Raw genomic sequence first — 23,788 nt, forward strand, 5'->3', positions numbered from 1 at the left:
TGAGTGCAACACACATAACCTTACTGACTCGAAGTGTATGCTCCATATCAAAATGCTTGGTTTCCAAAGATAACAGAATTTACTGCTGCTACTGTTTATTCAAAGCACACAAATATCAAAGATCCTTTACAAAGTCGTTGAATAACCTTAAAGAGAGTTTAAGTTGCGGTTTGTATTAAGGCTGGAGATGTGATCACAACAATTAATTAACAGATGGATTATTGAAGTTCAGGAGAGAGAAAAAAATATTAATGAATACACAATTAAAATTTACAAAAGACAATGAGGAATAAATCAGTGTATTAAAATTATAAATATGATTAAAATAACATGTAATATATTCAATTTAATCTAAAAAAAAAATAATGGTCAGCTAAATAATAAAACATCTACACTAGTTAGAAAAAGAAATTTAAGTACGGATGTTTTTAAATTGAGAAACAAGGAGGCCCCGTTGCTGCTAAATTGGCTGCATTGTTGAATTAAACAAGAGAAACCAGTGTGCACAGACACTGTGCATAGGAGACTCAGGTCAGCTGGCCTTATCTAATTGAATACCAAAAAAGAAAGGATAGTATAAATACAGAAGTGTGTGTTTACAAACTTTTTCTTGCCAGCGGATGACTCAAAGAGAGATGTACAGATATGTTGCTGGTTGGAGCAGTTACCGTCTGTTTTTTTTGTACCTGTTTTACTCCTTTAAAATGGTTGCTTCACTGGTGTGCCGCCCTCATGCTGGGTTTTATTAAGCTCAATTTCAAAAAAGAGAAAAAAGTCATGAATATTCTGGGTTTTTTTTACTTCTTGAACATGAATTAAACTTTTATTTTAGATTTTTGCAGAATTTCTTATGATGAAGTTCAAATCTGGACCAGACATCATTTTATTAACAGCATCAATTTTAATAGTGTTAAAAATAGTTTGTTTTCTTAACACCGTTTTTCAGAAAATCTGATTGATGCGCAGATAATGTAATTTCCTAAAAGCAGTTGCATACTTCAAATATGAAGTGGTACTTGTACCTGTAGTGAAGTGGACTCTTTTAGACTTGTACCTGTACCTGCAAATTGCTCTTTTACTTGAGTAGCTTATTGAGTACATGTACTCCTACCACCTCCACAATAAGTCACTGCTGATGTTACGGTGGGTGTCCAGATGTTCCTGCTAAGGTGATTAAAACCACGTTGCAGTCGCTGTCCTTTAAACCATGATGTATAAGTGGCTGTGGGAGGTGCCATCGATAGTGGCGGTTTCATGAGGAGGGGCTAGTTGCAGATGTGGAGACTTTGCTAAAGTTAGTGGCACAGATGTAAAACACGGCACGTGTTGCTGCTTCCTCCACTGGAAAAAAGAAGACACCTAAAGGGTAACCTTTGTCTTTTTTACTTCGTGTTTATACACGCCTTAGCCTACACTTTGACGGTCTGTGGGACGTCATGGTATCAGTCACGGACCAGGGATGTTAGCTTGTACATGTGGAACATCATGCGCGTGGTAGCAGATGGTGAGCTAGTTCTGAAGCTCCACAGCGGCCGGCAGAGACGCCAGCGGCGACTTTTTAGATGGGCGCTGTTTGTATGGGGACCTGTGGTACTTTGTAAATAATATTAGTGAGCTGATGTCACCTTTACGACCCGAGCTCATCCTCCCGGTATTATCCTCCGCTGGGTGAGTGTATCAGGCCAGAGCTAACGAAGCTACTCAGCGCTAAACATTTTGGCGGAAGAGCCGCAGCTACTGTGAACACGCTGACATTTAGCGAAGGTTAATCAGCGCAATGTTAAACCTTTTCTGTCCCAAACGTAGCGACGCACGGTGACCTCATCGTTCCCACGTTCCACGTGTGTTGTAACCACCCGAAGCGAATGTAGAATTCTCTTTATTTGGTGGCCCATTTACATAATTGTTTGAAATGTTTTAAACTCAAATTAAAAAATATTTTAGGGTATAATAAACTGCTACAAAAGCTACAAAATTCGAATATGGCAAAATACATGAAAACACCTTAAATGTTATTTATTATTAGGGATGTTCCAATACCACTATTGGGTACTTGTATTCAGAAAAAATCTCCATTACTACATCTAATACCACATTAACCGCACAGTTAGGCTTAAGTCTTAGGATCTAGTTGCTAACATAAAGATAATTAATATTATAATTCAAATTTTTTAATCAACAAAGATTAAGTTAAACTTTTAGTTCAGTCAGGATGGCCTGTTTAGTTTAAAAGTCACAATTAATACAGTGGTTTATGATCTAAAAAATATAAACAGTGCATCTATAAAACCTGCCATGTGTCACGGAGATGGCCGTGTGCCAGTATGGGGGGGAAAGGGGGCAGGAGAGTTGAAACAGTAAATTCTTAACAAATGCAAGTTTGGAAACCCAAATACTAAATAAATTTATGACTCTCCGTGTCACGACATTTGGCAGGAGAAAGCTTACAGAGAAGAAAATTAATAAAAAAACAGTGGCCTGATTTGAATCCAGCAAAACCGCTTTCGTATATTTCAAAGGAAATGTAGAGCAACAAAACCCGTCTATAAACCAGCAGGTAAGAAGAAACAGGTGAAGAACAATAGAACAGCTTTCCAGAGATCCGTGCAAGACTGGTATCATCCAAGGCACAGAAAATTGAATTTGTCCTCAAAAATAAAGGCAGATATTCAGGTTAGGTCAGCATTTGTGTGCCAGCTTAATATAAAAAGGATCATTCGTGTTTTTCACCATGTTGAATGGCATGTCTTTGTTTTGTTAATGCCTAACCTAATACTCTGCAAGTCCCTCGTGCTTAGCATTGGTCATCAGCTGCCAAAAACACCACAGAAACACAGAAACACAGAAAAGCAATCTAATATTTCACACTCGGCTTACATTTGTGCCCGTGTATTTTTTGTTATCCAAATAATAAAACTCTTATTTAAAAAAAAAAAAGAATTACTCAAATTTTTCAAATGTACCTGTTTCTACTTAATAAAAAATAGATCATAAAGTTAACTTCGCTTTCTTTTAAAAGATATTGATTTGAAAAGCAAACGTTTTATTTCAAAGTTTACTGTTGATTTGTAATTGTTCAATTCAAAAATGTAATGTTTTGCTGTTTGTAATATTTACAATCCTCTAAAGATTTCTTTTCAGGCAGCATTTTTCAGACTACTTTACAGTATTCACTCTGCTGTTTAGCAAGAAAGACGTGTTTGGTCAGTTGTGGAGATCAGCTCACTGCTGCAGGGCAGCTTGATATGATGACATTTTAAAGTCCTCTTTAGTATCAGCTCGTCTATTTCTAGTTTTCTTCGATCTTGTGATCATTGCATTGTTTTCCAACATATTCCACCTCTTTTAAATGAGCATGCTTGTTGCGGTATGGGTTTAATAACACCATTCATTATAGCAATGGTTAAAAAAAGGATCAAGTAAGGATCAAAGGATTAAGTAATCAGCGAATTACTGATGTTTTAACGCATCTCCGCATCATAAGGTAATTCACTTACTCATTTTCTGTAACTCTGTTTTCCCTATTAGATGACGTAGGGGTGTATACCAATGATGCACTGAACCAGAATCACTCATTTGTACTTGATGCTGAGATGCGTTAGGCACTGCTGTGAGACTGCGTGTCCCTGTTTTCTTTACAGATTATCTCGACGGGGATGTTCTCCTTTGATACAACAATGGATGTTTGAGGCAGAGTTCGCTGTCCATAGACACTCCTAGCTGCTTTTTTCTTTTACTTGCTCCACACCTCTCTGTTTCATTGTGTGTAGTATTTTCTTGTTCCTTCCCTTTATCTCACCTCGGTTTCTGCTGGGAAACATTCTGTCCTATTTATCACTCCACTGTCACTTCCCTGTTACCTGCTGAGTTAAAGCTCAAGGCTGTAAATCCGTCACAATGGTTGCTGAGGTAGACTCAGCGTCTCAGGGCAGCGGTGTGCGGCTGAAGCAGGAGATTTCCCTCCTCCACGGAGTTTGTCTCATCGTGGGAAATATGATCGGCTCTGGCATTTTTGTCTCACCCAAGGTAAGAGGCACTGCTTTGTATTTATTTTTCCTGATAGGTTGTCCTAAACTATTTTTTGATCTTTTGGTTTGGATTGTTAAACTTTATTCAGACACTATTAAATCGGAAACAAGTGTTTATTGCTCTTTTAGAAACAAATTTTCTATTTTACAGTTGACTATCAGTTCATTGTTGTATCAGATTGCCACTCCTGGTGCTGTGGTTTGTTTTGCGCCAGAGTTCAAGTTACAGCTTCCACACCTGCCTAAAAAAGCTGTTGAAAATTGATGTGCACCAAACAGGTTAATTGAATTAGGAGCCGCCTTCCCATCTAGCAGTGTGTATGACCAATTTCAAGCCCCTTGGTGTCCACATCTCAAAGGATCTTGCAACTATTCAGGCTTTAGTTAAAAAGAAACAGCTCCTCTACCAACTATGCAACTTAAAGAAACCTCACCTGTGCTCTAAATACTGGTGAACTTCTTATCAGTGTAACATTAGGTGTATCATCTAATGGGTGGTGAAAACAGATCACAGGTGCACAGCTGTCCTCCTTTGAGATCATTTACCAGGCATTTACCTGCGGCTTCCTGATAAACGTTGACTATTCACCCTTTTCCCATCTAGCAGACGCTACAGAAGCCTTCACTTCCACTCCAGCAGCCTCAAGAGCCTCTTTCCTGAGGCTATGTCCCTGCTAAATTGAAGACCATGGTGTTTGCTGCAGCACTGCAGTACACACTGCACTTTCACTTATTATGTAAATTCTACATTTACCTAATTTGCATTTATAAGGACAGACCCATCCTATTCGCACTGCTCATGCTCTCAGAGACTAACTGCATGTCATTGCCTTTGTATATGTCCTCGGCTCAGAAAGGTCTGAAAGCGCTAAACCAGAAGTAGGAAAATACTGACATGTTATGTCAGTCTATGTGATATACTGTACATCATTGTGATAATATATGTAAATGCAGTATTTATGGCGTATTTACAGTACACTTGTCCTCTGCTCTCCTCCTGCAGGGAGTTCTTCAGTACACGGGCTCATTTGGCCTGTCCCTGGTAGTGTGGGCCATCGGAGGGGTATTTTCTGTATTTGGAGCATTGTGCTATGCTGAGCTGGGCACCACAATCCGTAAATCTGGAGCCTCCTATGCCTACATCCTGGAAGCATTCGGAGGCTTTTTGGCTTTTATTCGGTATGTAATTGTTTTATTTTTGTCATTTTCAGCTGAGTGGACAGTAATTGTTTAAACTTTAGACTTGTTTTAAGCACGCTTTACATTGTGTCAGTCCATTTGAAGAGTTAACTCTGAAATAATGAACCATAGTTCTGCAGCTAACGTGATGAAGTTGTTCCTGTCTGAGCCACATTGTAGCAGAGTCTATACAAACCGTCATGTTAAGCTCCTCTCAGTGATTAAACAATAAGATAATGGTAATAACAATAAATAATGGTAGAGACTAAATTCAACACTAACCTTCTTCATGTTTTACATAATTTTCATAATAAATGAAAATTATGTTAATTTTCATTTATAATGAAAATTAACAATCATGATTTAAGGGCCCGCAGCTAATTTTTTACCATGTTTTCTTTTCTTTCTTAAAACTACATAAAAGAACACCGTTTGAGAGTCTAATCATTCTAATAATGCATGTTTGGAAATCTGACAATATTTGTTTTGTTTTATTTATCGGGTGAATGAATGAATAGAAATGGAATACAAATTATTTTATATAACTCTATATTGTTTCTTCAAAACTTCCACTCAGAAAAACTTTTGCTTAAAGTCGTGACAAAAGGACTAAAACATTTGAGTTGAATTTGCTAGAAAATGCAAAACCTAGATGTTTATATAAGGCATGGGTCACCAACATGGTGCCCATAGGCACCAGGTAGCCTGCAAGAACCACGTGAGTAGCCCACAGGCCTGTACTAAAAATAGCTCACCATAGCGTCATTTACCATTAAGCTGCATCTAATTTTTTTGTTGCTATTCTTTTTTAAATCACATTTGAAAGTTATTGTGAGAAATCATTAACATGATCCGTGTCTTCACATAGATGAATATCATTCAGTTAATTAATTATTAATATTAACCTATAATTAACGGTAAATTGAGCAAATTTGTTATTTCAAAAGTGCGTATTAAACTGGTAGCCCTTCGCATTAATCAGTACGCAAGAAGTAGCTCTCACTTTCAAAAAGGTTGGTGACCCCTAATATAATGAAAGAGCATTTACTGATTACACAGAATTCCCAAATGAGTATTTATAGTGTAGAAGTTTTATTTACTTTTCTATTAAAAAATTCTCCCCAAAAAACACAGTGTTAAAAGTCAGAACTTTACACAACAGGTTGTTCTTTTCTAGCCCATCAAACAGATATCATTGACCTTTTTATCTTTTGCAGTTAATTTCTTGTGATATGGATGGATGCAGTGTTCAGCAGTATTGTCATTTTACTAAAATGTAACTTTTGTTTATCAGTTAAACTGAAGAATGTATCCCATTTCCTCTATAGATTGTGGACATCATTGTTGATAGTAGAGCCAGCCTGTCAAGCAGTGATAGCCCTGACTTTCTCCACCTATCTGGTCCAGCCCTTCTACCCTACGTGTTCGGCCCCTTACTACGCCGTCCGCCTCATCGCTGCTGCCATCATATGTAAGGTTCTCCCTGTACTAAACATACTGATATGCTGCAGTGTTTATCATGTCCGTAGTGATAGGGGCATAACTGTGGAGCTGTTAAAGCAGAAAGGAGAGTAAGGACTGCAGTGCGTTATATCAATGCAATACAACAGCTTTTGTAATCATCACTCACAGATAGGATTGTTTTTTTTTTAGGTTATATTTTTTGAGTTCATAGGATGTTCTCTGGAAGAGTTCTGTTTTCAGCAGGCTTTTTAATATTGAGAGTGAGTGGCCCCATTTATCATAAAACTTTTAACTGACCTGTTTATTATTTATTATTGGACACAAGCTGATTTACATGCCATAATGTTTAGTCATTGTCTTTCATCCTGAACCTGCACAATGCTGCTTATAGTGAAAGTTTTATTTAGGAAGAGCTGTATTTGAAATCCATATCCACTTTGTACAAAGGCTGTGAGATCAGTAGCAGAGTGTGAGAGTTAGAGAAGCTCTTACGACAACTGAAAGGAAATGCAGAAACACTGTGCTGGCACGTTGGACCACATAACATACATTTAATTATGTTGTTGAGGCTCAGGGAGTTTAGCGAAACATAGCTGCTGATTCAATTTTTTTGGTTACATTGCATTTAGAAGGCTAAATGTGTAACCACACTTTATACCCTTTGAGTGCCTCTTAATTCTGCCTGTAGGCTGCTGTGCTTAATGAATGGCTTTGTGATGCTCTTAAAGAAAGGGCATTTAAGAACAATTGGAGCTATCTACATTCAATATAATCTCAAACCTGTTTGGTTTGTTTAGACACGATTGTGTGTCAAGTCTTTTACAGACATCTATCAAGGAGAAAGGATTTCTGTGACTCTACAAGACTCACATGGTGCCTGCTAGTTATTTTGAGGGTGGAACTGCTTCTTTCAGTTCTCAGGCTCGATGTAACACCTTAGATTAGCAGGCTTGGTGCTGTTACTTACCATGTTTACATGTTCAGTTTGGTCCAAAAAAAGTTTTGCAAATGTTGGACTAATTTAATGTTTATTATTTTACAACCCATTTCAAAACATTTTCCTTATGTGTAAAGCTTGCATAAAAACAGAATGATTTGCAAATCTCATCCCATATTTTATTCACAACAGAACATAGACAAATTCTCAGATGTTAAAACTGAGACATTTTAACATTTCCTGGAAAATATTAGCTCATTTTAAATTTGATTGCAGCAACACATCCCAAAAAAACTTGAAAAGGGCCACGTTTATTATTGTGTAGCATCCCCTCTTTTAACAACTGTCTGTAAATATCTGGGAGTGAGAAGACCAGTTGCTAGAGTATTAGGAGAGGATTGTTGTCCCATTCTTGTCTGATGCAGCATTCTAGCTGTTTCACAGTCCTGGGCCTTTTGTTGCTGGAGTTTTTGTTTTATAATACACCAAATGTTTTCTATTGGTGAAAGCTCTGGACTGCAGGCAGGCCAGTTTAGCACCCGAACTCTTCTCCTGCGATGACATCCTGTTGTGGTGGATGCTGCATGTTGTTTAGCATAGTCTTGTTGACGACCTTCCCTAAAAGAGACGTTGTCTGGATGAGGGTATATATTGCTCTAAAAACTGTATGTACTTTTCAGCATTGATGGTGACTTTCAAGTGAAAGCTGCCCACGCCATAGGCACTAATGCAGGCTGTTGAAATATCTGCTAAAAACAAGCTGGATGGTCCCTTTCCTCTTTAGTCCATGGGACACAATGTCCATGGTTTCCACAAACAATTTCAAATGTTGATTCATTTGACCACAGAACAGTTTTCCATTTTACCTCAGACCATTTTAAAGGAGCTTTGACCCAGAGCACATGGTGACATTTCTAGAACGTGTTCACATATGACTTCTTACATTTGTGAAATTAAATACATTTCTTATGAAGGGATTATTTAACTGCTTAATTTTGCATAAAATATTATGTTGAGGAAAAAGATTATTTGTTTGACTATTTCTGCCATTAGATAATAGGGGATGCATCATTTGAGCCTAACTAAGATATCTGGTTACTTACTGGGTGCACCAGAGACACTACATGATACTGTAGGTCCAATTTAATACTAGGATAGGGGACTACGAACTATCATCCCGAGAAACATCCCGTCAATTTTTAAACGGATGAATAACAGGTCTTTCTTGTTGAAAGCTTTTTATGTGCCACACCTCTGTTTTTTTTTTTTGACATCACATGAAAAGCTCACTCTTGTTTTTAAATTCATTCAGATATGCTGTCTAAATGCCTTTTTATATGTTCGTTTGGCTTAAGATGCTCCACAGCAATACAAAGGTGCAGAGCCTAATCCTTTCTATCAAAGGTGATAACATTGTAAAGATGAACTTACTTGAGAAATTTGACTGTTACCAGTATATAAACACACTGAATTCAACACATGCATAAATCTTCAGATTGGTTAATGTTTTTTTTTTTTTTTTATACTTACTGCACTGCTTCTATTTCAGTATATCAAATATTCAACAGCTCTCATCCTCATTAAATTTTGTTTGTACATTATAGCGAAAAGGAATTGATGTTGCATTTTCCTTGGTTAATTTCTTTTATTTCTTTTTTTACTCTTTTTCTCTATCAGGTCTGCTGACTACTGTAAACTGTATGAAAGTAAAATGGGGTGCTATTCTTCAGGTAATCTCCACCGTAGCCAAGGTCTTAGCACTTATCGTCATCATCATTACCGGTCTGGTGAAGTTGGCACAAGGTAGGACATCCTAGAATCTCATGGATGAAGTTTTATAAACTTTGCTTAAAGTGTTTAGATACTGCCATTCATTCAACTGTGTTAATGTACAGTACCAACCCTTTGTTTCTGTAGGCTTTGACCAGAACTTTGAGGACTCATTTAAAGGCTCTAAGTTGAACAGTGGTGACATGGCCTTGGCCCTTTATTCAGCCCTGTACTCCTACTCTGGTTGGGATACACTCAACTTTATTACAGAAGAGCTAAAAAATCCAGAGAGGTAAGAAGAAACTTACAAACTCTAAATCAAGAATTGCTTAAATCCTAAATGTCACAAGATGTCGAGCCCAGATCTCACTCAACTTTTTCAAACTTCAACCTTTTAACCCCTTTTCTTATTTTCCTGTTTAGGAATTTGCCCTTGTCCATTGGTATTTCCATGCCCATTGTCACGGTGATCTACATCTTGACTAATGTTGCTTATTACACAGTCATGGATGCAGACCAAGTTCTCAGCAGTGATGCTGTTGCAGTGGTAAGTGTCTCAATGGTCATCAACTTCATTCAGTCTCCCTGTGCAGCAAATAAACTAGAATTCATCCAGCAGTCTGACCATGTGCATACTAATGTCCATATTAATACACCAACATGACTTCTACAAATTGACAGCATCTGCTCGGCCTCAAAGGGGCAGTAGACTTTGATTTTTTCCTTCCTGTCGTCTGCTGTCCTCTCTTTCAGACTGGCTGGCAGCCACTGGCAGTAGTATCTGGTTCGGTTCTCCCTTTTGGTTATCTGTTACTATAGGAGTCGAGATGATGACAGGAACCTCCTATAGCTAAAGAGGTTAGCGCCCCACACAGGAACAGAGGGATGTTCAGGATGTGATTAGTGCAGTGGAGGCAGAACAGTTGTACTCCGGCTTGTTGTCAATTACGTTTTTAGAGTAGTCTGTTTAATGATTTGCTAATGTTCCAGCTGCCAGCAAGCAAATAGCTCTGTGCTGTCCTTAAATTGAGCAGAGAAGAGATAAAATTAAATATATGGGGTTTTTTTTGTGACTTGTGTGTTCTTGTTAAGAAGGAATCTTAAGAAGGAGGTTCTTTGAGTTTGGGCTTCTTCTTGTGTGAAATTGTGTGGTTACCTACATGAGTTGTGCTTGTAGCACTTACTCTGTTCTTTTACCCAACAGGCCCAGCTTAAACTGTGTTTCATGTAGACAGCCTAACAGCACTCATCAAACTATGAAACCATGTCATGTCTGAAGATAGAGTTCAATTGTATAAGCGGTGTATTTAACAACATCATGTTGTTGTTGTTGTTCTTTATTTAAAAATTATGAAGATTCTTCATTAGAAGAAGCACATCTCCATGTATACTTTATGCATACCTACCATCTGCAGGTATATTACAGTGTCCTTGCTGCTGCATTTTGTTGAGTTTGTTGTGTAAATTGTCTCCTATCATAACTGTAGCAGAATAAAAGCAGAAGTTGGAGATGTCCTGAAAGATATAAGGAAGTAGTTGTTCCAAATTATACTACTGCTTTTGTGTGTGTGTGTGCGTGTGTGTGAAACTACTTGTTTTATAGAACAGAGTCTCACCATAAGAAAAAAGACAGTTGGGTGTGTTGAGTGTGGCTTCCTTATTTGCTTTGATCGATTTAAAGTCCAGAATTTATGAATTTTTATTTCATTTCATTTCTATTTCATGATTCTGTTACACCAAATAAATACCAGCCATTTTTTTTAACACAGGAAGTAAGCAGTGCTTTAATTTGAATTATAATGCTTTAAGCTTTTACTTTATAATTCAACAACTTCAGTGATCAGCATGAGCACAGATAGAGCCGAAACTGAAAGTCTACTTAGTATTTAATGTGCCCTGTTAATTTTGGCAAGACATCAGCCTGATGTATCTGCAAACATTGGTTGCTAGCTCCTTGACTGTGACGGTAAACACTGTTGAATGTTTGTTCAGACATTTGCAGATGCAGTGCTGGGTTGGGCTCGCTGGCTCATCCCTCTGTCTGTCGCCATTTCCTGCTATGGAGGCCTCAACTCCTCCATCATTGCTGCCTCCAGGTTAGTATTCTGAGTTACCTACCTATTTTACTCAGTATTCTACAAAAAATAATGATTTTTATTTTTCACACTTGCAACATTTGTTTCCCCCCACAGGTTGTTTTTCGTTGGTTCCAGAGAAGGCCACCTACCTAATGTCCTGTGCATGATCCACATTGAGCGTTACACTCCAATTCCTGCCCTGCTTTTCAATGTTAGTATCAAGTCTATCATACAGTGGGTTTTGAAAAGAAACTGTTTCCTTAATATGTGTTAAACTTTCTGTTTGTGTGTGTGATTGGTCTTTACTTCACAGGGTGCCATGTCTCTGTTCTACCTAATTGTGCCTGATGTTTTCCGGTTGATCAACTACTTCAGTTTTAACTACTGGTTGTTCATCGGTCTGTCAATAGCCAGCCAGATCTACCTTCGTTTCAAAGCTCCTGATCTACACCGGCCTGTTAAGGTATGCGGCAGGAATGTCAGCGTGCATTTTCAGGAGAATCAGCTTTTTAGGTTGACTTGCTTGCTTTTATATCAGTGTGTTTGACCATGTGGAGACTCATGTTCAGAATAATGTCACTCCTGTCATGAATCATGTTCAGACTAGTAGCTGTAGTGATGCAGTGAACATTTGATGGTTTAAATGTTTTAGTTGCAGTGGAGATCCATATTTTTTTGTTGACACATAACTATTGCGATTGAATCACACGCGAGCTGTGTCGGTGGAAACAAACTGTAGTTTGTGGAGGGATTTTTGTATCATTGTTTGCCATATCCAAACCATAACATAACATGAACTGTGTATATGAAGGTGCTTTTAGCTATTTAGAGTTTCAGGCATCGTTGAGTGTGTGCCAGCTGAAAAGCATGAGCTCCAGGCTTGGTAGCTATGGCCTTAAAACAAGAGGAGCAATGTGAACATTTTTTGTCTGGTTCACTTAAGCCTGGCTGAAGGTGTAGTGTAATTTTTCACACTACAATAAATTTCGTGCACGGCCCACAGGCCTCTTTGGACACTGTGCGTGAATGGGGAACTATAAACAGTAACAACAGAAGAAAAAGATGCTGTTCGTCTTCTGGACCTTTATTTACATGTGTTTACCCGTCAACAGTAGCTCACTCATAAGCCTAGTTCATAGTCATGACAGCAATAAGAGTCCATGACATTTTGAATCTGATAACAATGTTTATATGGTTCTGTTAGTGACCATAAAAGTAAATGAGCTGCATAACCATTTAAAACTATTAGAGCTGTAATCAAATCATAAAAACTGATATTTGTGTTTGTTACTATAATTGTTTTGAGTTTGAATCTTCTTTACTTTGTTTCTCCCCTACCCCTGCAGCTGTCTTTGTTCTTCCCGATTGTCTACTGCCTGTGCAGTATATTCCTGGTTGTGGTGCCCCTCTACAGCGACACAATCAACTCTCTGGTGGGAATCGCTGTGGCATTGTCCGGTGCACCCGTCTACTACTTTTGCATCTACTTGCCACGCAGCTCGAGACCAGCCTTCCTCAGCGAAATGCTCAGTAAGAAGCTTCAAATAATGCTGTGCATGTCGTAGCAGTGGCAGTGTGAGGATATTAGTCACTGTTGTTTTAGGAGGGTTGTAAAACTCACTGTAACTACCAACGTAGAATATGCTCTTTCTAAGTGTCTTCAGACATGGCAGCGTCTTGTTGTCAACTAATAATAGCTGATAGTGTTGACCTTGTGGATTTAGTGGTCAAATAGTTTTATTGTAAAACAAAGAGAGATATCAAAGCAACATTGATACAGCAACACAGATATTTTTTTCTCCTGCTTCCAAGATGAACTCTTGAGTCCATGCATTGATTTTTCTTTCTTTTTTCTCTCTCTGCAGATAAGATCTCTCAGTACACCCAGAAACTGTGTATGTGTTGTGTGGCCTCGCCTGATATTGATCTGGACAACATAGACCCTGAAAAGATCAAATGATGGAGCAAAAAAGGACTGTAGTAAAGTACTGTGTAGAAAGATTTGAAGGGGATAAATGAAGGAAGGAAGAAAATTACGCTGCAGACAACCGAGATTTGGATGAGTAAGGATTAATTCATTTTCAAAAAGAGGTATAGAGAAGCTGAATGTTCCAGTTTAACACCTCTTTTTCTCTGACTCATGAGCCATATAAATAAGGGAGCAGGATTTTAATTGAAAGTAATGAAATTACATCAAAACCCTTCGATGAACTACACTTTGCACATTAACTATCGCAAACAATTTTTCAAATGCCGGTACAAGATGCAGTTTTGATAAATCCACATAGAATACTCTTCAACTCACACACACACAAAAATGCTGACCAAAAGCCTTAGCATGACACCACAGCACAAGAAAAATAACAACCCAATCCAGAGGGAGAGGACTCAGCAGAAATGCTTTTGATTTGTTCATTTATTTTTTGTTAGATTTGACCCTTTTAAACCTTTTCGAAATGTCACGGAGTGGTGGCTAATTCAACAAACACTTTAAAATGTATTAGGGGCCTTAATAAAATAAAATTACACAGTGAGTTATAAGAAAAAAGCAAAAAAAACTTTTTGCTTTAACCACTGCACAGACCCCCCAAATGAGTAGTAGAGCCACCGTTTTAAACTGATGCCAAAGGGTTTAGGCCTCAGAATCCTAAAGATTATTACAGGTTTAAAAAGAGAGAGAGGTTGTTCATAAAAGTGCTGGTATTTCTGGCAGGATGCCAATTGTGATGTGCCCATTGCCTTAGATTTCTATCATAATTCCATTCTAGTGTATCCTGCTGGTTATTCTGCCTCAGTGATCTTCTTTCAGCCAACGCTTTTAGTAGCATCTTCAGGGCTATATTTGAGTTCCGGTGCCTCCTAGTGGTAGCTACTGTTTACTTCCAGGAACAAGCTGTAAGGTTTTCCCAGGTGTTGTTCAGGAGTCTGTTTTCAAGTTGGTTTTTATGTTTGCTACTGTCATTTGTCACTCCGTTCTCTGTTTTTAGTCACACTTGCTGGTTAGAGTAATGTCATTTTCAAGTTTTAAAGTGATGTTGTGATTGTATCTTTCTTCTATGCGGTCTGTGCACACATTGCTCATGTTGTTGATGTTGTATTTACCCACTACAGACGTAAGAGTGCGAGACACAGGTGGGATTTTCAATGAGCTGTTGCCTTTCAAATATATCAGTAACATGGATCATTTATATATGGTTCACAGTCCAGATGTCTTTAAGGCTGAAAGTTGGACCATCATTATGCTCCTAGAGTAGTGAGACCGTAGCAAAGTGTCTCTATCAGCTGTTAAACTACAGTAAAAACTGTTAAACATGGGTGTTCGTGTTGTAATTCGGTCCTTACAAACTGTACGTGCCTTCTGTGAATGTGGTCTGTGAATGGCCCTGTCTATTTTTGATATTGTACCAGTTTTTGTGTTTGAGCACAGTCACATTGATGCATTACTGTATGGTTCACCAAAGTTCTTCAGGTCATCATTGTTTTTTGTTCCATTTGTTGAAGTTGTTCCACCAGCCAGATGTTCTAGTTGAGGTTAGTTACAATCAGCTAGAAATGATCAGGCCTTAGACTGAACCATTTTTTGTGTCTTGACACAAAAATGTCCACAACACCAGCCAACAGAAGCACACAGATACTTTTTTAATGTTGCTTTCTCTAGGATCAAAGTCATCAGTGAAGCCAATCAAGCCAGTGTGTGTGCATATTTATAGGAAAACTGCAGTAAACACACAATATTTTTCTTTTCTTTTTCTGTGTAACGTCATATTATGAACTTATTATATACTCAGAAAACCCAGGACTTGAATCTGTTGTTATTTTACATTTCGTTGGGTACCAAATATCACATTTGTTGAGTTGGGTTTGTGTATTTGTGAAACGGTTATTGCTTTGTTCACTCTAGTTATTTATTGTTATTGACATGAACAAAGCAATGTTGCAGTGAGAGATTGAGTGAAGAGAAGTCTTGTTTGCATCTCATTTGAATAAAGACAGGTACAAAAAGTGTGTTTGACTGTTCTTATCTACTGTTCTCTACCAAATGTCTTAAGCCTGAGGTTGCAGTGACTGGCACATAGTCACTAGAGGTCAATGTCTCAGCACTTAATCCTGTGAAGCTTGATGATCTGTTCTTTTGGGTTCAGATACATTTGTATTTGGTTGAATTACTTGCTAAAAAACTGCAATGAAGTTGTCAAACTTCAGTCTGTGTTCAGTGTGCTTCTAAAACTTACTTTGGTAAATTAAGAGATGGATTTTGTTCTATACACATTCACTTTTTTCCTACATTAAATTAAAACTGAAACACCTTCTTTTGCAGCCCCCACATTGCATGGACTTTGGGTTTTTATAACCTTTTAATCAAACTTTCATCAGATATTTTGAATTTGTTTGTGATTTATAAAAATAATTGATGGCACCTATAAGCATGTCATGTAAATAAATAACACATTTACTCCCTGAAAACCTATATACAGAAGAATGCACCAAGAAATACAAAGGCATTTGCTTTGAAAATAACTACCAAAGAGAAATCTGTTCGTTAATGCCTTTAAATGTGTGTGTGTGTGTGTGTTTGTGATGGAGAGAGACCTTTTTATAGCAATTATTGTAATGTTTAAAAAGAAGCTGCAAATTGTCTTTAAAATACAACTAATTGATTATATATAAATAATCTTTCACTTAAATTATCACTTTGTTTTGAGAATGTTAATGTTCATTTTGAAAAAGTCCCAGATAAACTAAGTTTTATTTGTTTTTTTTCTGCCTCCCTTCATTACTTTGCAGTGTATTAATGAAAACTTCATACTCTATTTTTGACACACACAGACACACACACACACACACACACACACACACAAGCGGACCATGGTATCTTTAAGTGGCTGTCTAACTCCCAGCCTCCTCAGGTAGCTGGCCAAGCCTCACCTCCTGTCCATCCATCCACTTCACCTCCTCTGGGACTTGCAGTGCAGGGGCATCACATTTCACCAGGCTTTGCACTCTCAGATGCTGCCTGTTGATAGGTGCTCCTTCCTAGGGAGAGGCATGATTCTGTTCCTACCCAGGACCGATAGAATTGGGTTCCACTGATCCATGCATAAAACATAAAGCAGGGGAGGAGAAGTGAAGCAGAGCACCACCACAGCTACTATAACCGATCTCTGTGGAGTAGAGGAGAAGTGAACATTAGGTTTAAAAGCTCCAGGCTGATGCTCTGGAGGGAGAATCTGTCCTGGGGATGGGTTGAAGACCTGGGGTGCTTCTCTTTGATGGGCGAGTGGCCGTTGCACGCTGGCACCTGCCTGGCATCATGGAGATGCCTCGACGGCTGAACTGGATTCGACACAGGCCCTGGAGGCCTTATGCTTGCCACAGGGAGTTCAACCGTAAGTGGAGCGATGAGCGTAGATTGAATTAAGATATCGATAAAAGTTTGATATCACATATATCATGTATGTGACCAAGGCTGAAACATTTTCGCTTTAATTTCTTAAGACTATTTTTTTCTCTGTCCTCTTGTTTTGTGTGTCAAGTGTTTGTCATTAATTGCCTAAGTGCTGCTGAGAACCTGAGATGCTCCCAGTGTTGTCATCTTACCTAATGAAGCGTTGACTTACGTAATTTGTCCTTCATGTTCTTCATGCTGCATATAATTTACACTTTCCTCAGTTGTTTTTAAAACTCTTCAGACTTGCAGTAAAATTATGCACCCAGGCTTTAATGGAATTTATTCTGGAAAATGTATTTCTTCATGTTGCTGAGGAATTGGCAGGATGTTTCAGACTCACTGCTACTTTGACATTGCAAACTTTTCCTAAATAAAATGCCTTCAGCAACGAGGTTTAGCTCGGCGACACAGAGATGGCTCTCTGTTGATACTGCGTCTATTTGAGCAATGAATGTTTAATGGAAATCGCATCTGTGTTGATTGTGTAGGAATCAGAATGTAAAGACAATGGATCACATTCATGTGGCTGAACCAAGTGGGTCAAGGGGTATTTTATTTGATGTTGCTCATTAACTGTATTGACATGAGAGAAAACATACAGGGAGAACAGGTGAGTGCACATGACTCTGCTACAGTAGGATTATGTGAAGCCGAACAACAGCTTCTGTCTTGACAAAAGGCAGCTCTGTCGTCAGCCCACATTCTGGTTGGAGAGTCATGCATATTGAGCAGAGCTGTTTTCTGGGGATATTTTTGAAGCAGAGATGAGGAGAGTGGGAATAAAAATACACAGATAGAATTGGTTACTCTGACCACTGAAGTATTTCAGTTTTCCCCTGGGAATCAATAAATATCATCTTATACACCCTTAGTAGATCATACAGAAAGATTTAAGCCCGCAAGACTCAGCTGTCCATTAGGCTTTTAGTGTCTACTGTATGTGTGTGTTGGCGTGTTGAACTTGCTAATTGTGCACTCAGTACATGGTGTTTTAACTGCAGTGGCAAGTGATCAGCTGAGTCGTTGCGACAAGGAAGTCTTGAAATGCAGATGTTTTTAGGAGAGTACGTATTGTACAAAAATTCAATATGCCTACATGGCATTCGAACAATGTTATTTAATGGAGGTTGCTGATAAATACCAGAAGTTTGCCACACTAAGTGAAGAGAGACAGAAAGCAATAATTTATTAATACAAACATTGTCCAGAAATTATTTAAACGGAAATAAAATTGATGTGACAAACAACACTGAAATGCTCTGTTACACTGGCTGTTATATATATATTTTTCCCCTGTTGGTCATATATCCCTTAAAATAATCATTAGCTGAAGTTCTCTGTGTCTCAAAGGCCCATTTCTCTTTTATTAGTATAAAAAAAGACAAAATGGAAAAAGAGTTAATGATACTGTTTTTCTTGGTTTAAAGTCTGCAGTAAAATCCTCCTGTTCATTCATCTGCAGGTGAATCCATCTTGGTGGTTTTACAATCTATATAATATAGTAAAGTTTAAAAATGTTAAATTATTCAGTACATATTATGAAATACATTTAATCTGATATGTGCAAATTGCAGTAACCCTGGCAACTGCTCACTTAAATTTAGACAGTTATTATTATGTGTCTACAAATATTCTTTTCTGAGGTGACTCACTTTGACAACCCACTCACCCTTTGTTGCCTTGTTATGGCCTAGAGGTGTACATGTACTACGCGGATTGTTTTCCACTGGAGTATTTGCTGTTTTATCTCTTTGTATCAGACCATCCTGTACAGTACTCAGCTTTGTTTTGGAAATGCTAGGCACACAAGTTACTGTGGATGAGCTCAGTTTTGACAGAAAAGAATGACAATGTTACGCCGTCTTGTTCTCACTGTGCCAGGTCTAAACTGTGGTCATCATACAGCTGGACAGACAGTGCCTATAGAATCACCTAAAGTCTCCTGGTTTCAAGTTGTGGTGTGGTGCCTTTTAATTTGTCTGTCCATGGCAGTGTGTAGGGCAAAAGCAAACTGGACATGCAGTTTAGCTTAAGGCTCTAATACTGACGCTGTTGATAGAGCAGGTCGAACATGACCTATCACTAAATTGTAAGTTGTGGGAGTGAGAAAGTGCTGTAGCTCAGTACATGGACACATGAACAAACTATCTTAAAGATGAATTCCTCCAAATTTAAACCCTCTGAGGCCACCATTGCTATACATCTAATGGAAGGTAAAGAATGAAACACAATTTCATTTTATCAGTGCAACATTGGGATTGAGTACAGATAGACACAGAACGTTTCTGTGGGATTCATTGTGTCCTCCTTTGTTTTTAATCATTGGTAAATCATTGGAGAGTCTTTAATACTGTGGCTAAATTAAGAAGATAATCATTACATCTTGTTGGACAAGGTAACATTCTGGGGGAACAGCCCCTGTGGTTCCAGGCTCTTTGACCTACTCTGAATCAATTGAGACTTTTTTTCAAAGCCATAGTCAGGGATGGAACCCTGGGATCTTTAGTTTACACTTGTCTAATTGGTCATAAAAATATTTCTATTTATTCTAAAACGTTATTACAGTTTTTCTGACTAAACCTTGTGTTTCCAGTAGTGACCATTAGAGGGCTTCCACTGTTTTGTTACAGCCATTAAATAAGCTGTTAAGAAGTGGTTAAAATAGAACACTTTACCAGCTGGTGTTAGGCTGTTTTTGTGACCTATTTGACTCTTACACATTTCTCTATCCTTTATTCTGTTGTTGCCACCCCTCCCCCTTTTTTCCTGCACCTCTCTGTCCCTCACATCTGCCCTCCATGCATTTGCTTTATTGCTTTCTTTCTTTCTCATCTCCTCTGAAGCCTCTCTCCTCTCTTATCATTAATTGTCCTCATGCCCTGCGACCTTCCTCTCTCCCCCCTTCTCCTTATTTCCCTCCTCGCTGGCTTCAGACCTTCATTATTCCCCCTCCCTGCCTCTTCTCCTCATCTCTCTTTAACCATGTTAGTAATGTAGCTCACTCTGAAAATCTTCCCACTCCATAGCAACGCGCCTCCTCACTACAGTAGCCTCTGCGGCCACTGATGCAGAAGGCAGTGTTGGGATGTAATACTACATCAGAGCAGGTTACATATCAGCGCAGCTCATTTTCCAGTTGTCATCTGTAGCTGTAAATGATTCTCTCTGTCTCTCCCTCACTGCTCACTCCCACGTTCTCCCCTTCTTCATTCTCCTTTCTTTAATTTCTGATGCACACACTTATTTCTTCTTCTTTCTTTCCTGCTCATGTGGACTTTTGTCTGTCTCTCTCTCTTCGGCAAGAAAATATTTCAATTCAGAAGCTTTCAGGGCACATGTGACTGTGAAATCATGTTGGCTCTTTCTTTGTATTTTCACACAATAAAGTCAACAAGCAGGGCTGCTGCGTGGGCAGTTTATGAACACGGGGAGAACAAGTAATGGAGGGAGAGGGAATGAGCAGGGAGTAAGAGACAGAAGGAGGAGGGAACCAAATAAAACACTACCTGCATCATCTAAAGAAATGCACATGTAGTTACACAGTAGTTTATTACTGCTCTAGCTTTGTGGCAATAGCTTGTTTATATATGCCAGTATTTCCAGTCACTGATCACAGTTAATTTTCTGACACTAAGAGTGTTCCATATGTAGGAATGGATAACTGAGATGATGGACATGCCAGTTGGCTTAAGCATGCTGTTTAACTGCCCATGTTTGTTGTTTGGTCTAGACACTATGCTAATTAGCTTAGCACTTTGTTAATTTGATCATAGCCCAAAGAGGAATGCATGCTTTATAACTTGCTATGACAAAGGAGCTGCGGGTCACTAGTCTGTTGAACAGCTTGACTATGGTTTTTTAGCATGCTGGTTTTTTACGTTAAGTAACGAGAGTTGCGTTAAGGTGCAGGGGATCATCCCATTCTAAGAAATTGACCAGGCTGCAGAAATGGTTTATATAATGGTTTAGATAGCTTCAGTTCCGTTCAGATTCCCTTTGTTCTCAGACTGTTGTATTCTGTAAAACATGAAGATTGGTACCACTTTAAAAAGAAAACACTTTGAAAGTGACTTCATGATTGAAAAACACAACATAGGGAAAGGTGAAAATGTGCTGTGATTAAAACAATAAAATCAGCTGTTCAGTTTATTTATCAATAAATACAAATCTCCTGAAGTAGGACCATATACTTGGACAACTATAAAACGCACACAGTTATCTGATACACTGTGCTATATTGCAAAGGTCGGTGTTTAGAAAGTTATATAAAGTTGATTCAGTGTGCCCCTTGTTTTCTTGATTTCCATTGGCTTTGTCTTCTACTTCTTTAATTGTGTCAAGGTTCTCATCCCAGCATTTACAGTGCCCTTGCCAGACCATCATTTAATATCAGTCTTTAGATGTTGCTATCAGAGACCAAACACACAGACTAGAGAACAAAGAAGCTCCCACCATCGCATCGTTTCAATATTTTGTTTGTATGAAAGAATGAAAGGTTCTTTCTACATAGGGCTGACTGTTTTAGCATTTCAGGCCAAGGCTAGAAGATTTGGCATCCTCTGGGTATATGGCAACTATGAGCTCATGGTTCCCATGTCGCTGGGTTTGGACCGAGTTGCCAGTTTCTTCTTTGTGCTTCTCAGTAGAACTCCAGAGTTTTCACGGTGGCCAGGATGTGGCTTTACAGAGTGTCCATTCCCCTCAGAAGGATGCCAGACTAAGATAATTGTGCGTGTGTGTGTGTGTGTGTGTGTGTGTGTGCATGTGTTTGCGCGTGTGTGCGCGAGTGTGTGTTCAACAGAGAGAGATGCTGGCTTAAGAGAAACCCATGCTGGCTTAAATAATGAGAAAAAACATTCAAATGCTGGTGAACCGGAAAGAAGACCTTGGTTTGACTCTCCAATGCTGTGAGAAAATCTCTGTCTCACACACTCAGCTAAAATATATTTATTTTACTAAAATTTGAAGATTTTCTGTGACAAATAGGGCAAGTGCGCCAATCTAGATAGATGGAGGTAAGTTTTTGTGTTGCAGTAGCCGTTACATAATAATACAGTATGATTGCATTGATTTTGATCATCTTGTTATAGTTTAATATGTCTGTCTGATTAAATCCATCAATTTGGAAACAGTTTTAAAAGGTTTTTAATGATGTTCAGCACAAATTATATACCACAGTATATATTTCTTTGTTCTTGTGTTGCATCTTTTATTCAGGTTTGTATGGAACAGCTCAAGTGGCTGTAACTTTTGTAAATAAATACAATGCATCCAGTCAGGAATAAATGATTCACTGGCAAAACATACAGTATGTAGGTCATATATGGTTATTGTAAGAACTACATTTCAGGTCTTTAGTGAGAAGGACAGATGTATAATGATAGGAAATATCCTCGCCTAGAGTAATTTGACTCAAAGAAACAGTGAAAATTCATGTATATGCACATACAGAAAGAAGTTTTTTTTTTTTTAAATGTTGTTGTCACTCCCATTTACAGTCCCACTCCCCAGTTTCTCTGACCACTGGACCTTAATGGCTACATGTGTGACACTTAAAATTACCAGTTCTGTCATGCTTGTACTAAGTAAAACATCCACCCACTTCCTAACTCTGACAACTCTTCATGGCTTTGGTGGAATGTACTCATTCTGTTGTACTCCCAGAGAAATACAGCTGCATTACTGCCTAATGTTATTTTACACACTGTTGCCCAACCTTTCTTCAATGCCCCCACCCTATTTCTCAGAAGCTGTGTTGTGATATATTTACTTCCTGTTCCGCCTGGTAGAATTTGTTTATTACTATAAATGTGTCCCACCCCAACCTGCTTGTCTTATCCACTGTATCCAGATGTTTCACTTTGATTTCAATTGTCTGACAGGTAGGGTTATGTATTCACAGTGGTGCAACATGCTATGACTTTTACAGCTCAAATAATATCTGTGGGTAATATATAGCACATTTCGAGTGCCTTGCATCAACAGTCCATGTTTTCTTTCTGGTTTTGAAAGTTGACTTCCCCAATTTTCAGCCAGCAGGTGTTGGCTGTAATGAAAGTTTTAGGACACTGTGATGTGCTGAGTTGTGTGGGAGAGGAAACTGTGGTTTTTCAAAACATTTGACACTCTTCTGCCCCACCCTGCTGTAACCTTCTTTATCTGAGTTTCTAAATCTCCACATCAGAAAAAATAGTTCTTTGTCAAAAAGGGTAAAAAATTATATAATATTTAATGAAATTGTCAAATAAACCTAGTGATTTATGAGGTTGATTTGATGGCTGGTACCCTCTTGAACTCTGAGGTCTAAAACCAAGTACATGTTGGCCTCCATGTCCTTTAGTCTTAGCAGAGCCCTGGCATCATTAAGATTCAGGACTGGCTTCCTCACACTGAAATGTACATTGGACATGCTACTCTACAGTAGATGTAAATAGAGGTTTACTTCCACTGTAACTGCTTCCAAGGTCTTGGCTATTAAACTACACTCTTTGAGGCAAATTTTTAGCAAATGTCCAATGTGTTTTCTTGAAGACTGTCTTGAGTAAATAATTTTAAATTGGACTCAAAAGGTCGCAAAGACAAAAGAACAGAAAAGCTGGTGGTCCTGCTGTTTTTATTTTGTTCAGTGCTTCAGCTGCCTATTATCTTTGCCTCCAGGTGTACCCAGCAGCAGGGCACGACATGGGCACTGCCATCGCTGCAGTGCCAGTCTGCACAGCTGGCGTGCAGCGGCTGTATTGCTGCTATTGTCTGATGCCCTCTGTGAACTCTGGAGCAGAGAAAGAAAAGCAAAGAGTGAATGAGCAAGAGAAAAGGATACAATTGTGGAACAGAGAAAGACAAAATACAATAGCGACAGGGAGAGACAGGGAGAGAGAGCACA

At 38.5% G+C, this 23,788-nt stretch overlaps 1 protein-coding gene across 2 annotated transcripts; it reads left to right on the forward strand.

Annotated features, from left to right (window-relative positions):
- The first annotated feature begins 1,236 nt into the window (after positions 1-1,236).
- Positions 1,237-15,055, forward strand: si:dkeyp-120h9.1 (Y+L amino acid transporter 2-like). Of its 2 annotated transcripts, none has more exons than XM_067500515.1 (12): positions 1,237-1,366; positions 3,642-4,026; positions 5,032-5,207; positions 6,536-6,678; positions 9,286-9,411; positions 9,526-9,670; positions 9,802-9,925; positions 11,371-11,474; positions 11,571-11,667; positions 11,770-11,919; positions 12,803-12,986; positions 13,322-15,055. In XM_067500515.1, the coding sequence occupies exons 2-12, from the start codon at positions 3,898-3,900 to the stop codon at positions 13,414-13,416; spliced, it is 1,473 nt and encodes a 490-aa protein (XP_067356616.1). In that variant the 5' UTR covers positions 1,237-1,366; positions 3,642-3,897; the 3' UTR covers positions 13,417-15,055. The 2 variants fall into 2 exon arrangements, with proteins under 2 accessions (XP_067356616.1, XP_067356626.1); XM_067500525.1 differs by lacking the exon at positions 1,237-1,366 and adding an exon at positions 3,035-3,484.
- Positions 15,056-23,788: the final 8,733 nt, after the last annotated feature.

This window comes from Channa argus, chromosome 1, assembly GCF_033026475.1.
Source record: "Channa argus isolate prfri chromosome 1, Channa argus male v1.0, whole genome shotgun sequence".
Lineage (NCBI taxonomy): Eukaryota > Metazoa > Chordata > Actinopteri > Anabantiformes > Channidae > Channa > Channa argus.

What these genes read in the sequence shown, in the direction of transcription:
- si:dkeyp-120h9.1 (XM_067500515.1), top strand. Translation starts at nt 3,898, where the DNA reads ATGGTTGCTGAGGTAGACTCAGCGTCTCAGGGCAGCGGTGTGCGGCTG. An exon ending in GAGCTAAAAAATCCAGAGAG is followed by an intron (nt 9,671 to 9,801) that starts GTAAGAAGAAAC and finishes TTTCCTGTTTAG; the next exon opens with GAATTTGCCCTTGTCCATTG. An exon ending in ATCTACACCGGCCTGTTAAG is followed by an intron (nt 11,920 to 12,802) that starts GTATGCGGCAGG and finishes CTACCCCTGCAG; the next exon opens with CTGTCTTTGTTCTTCCCGAT.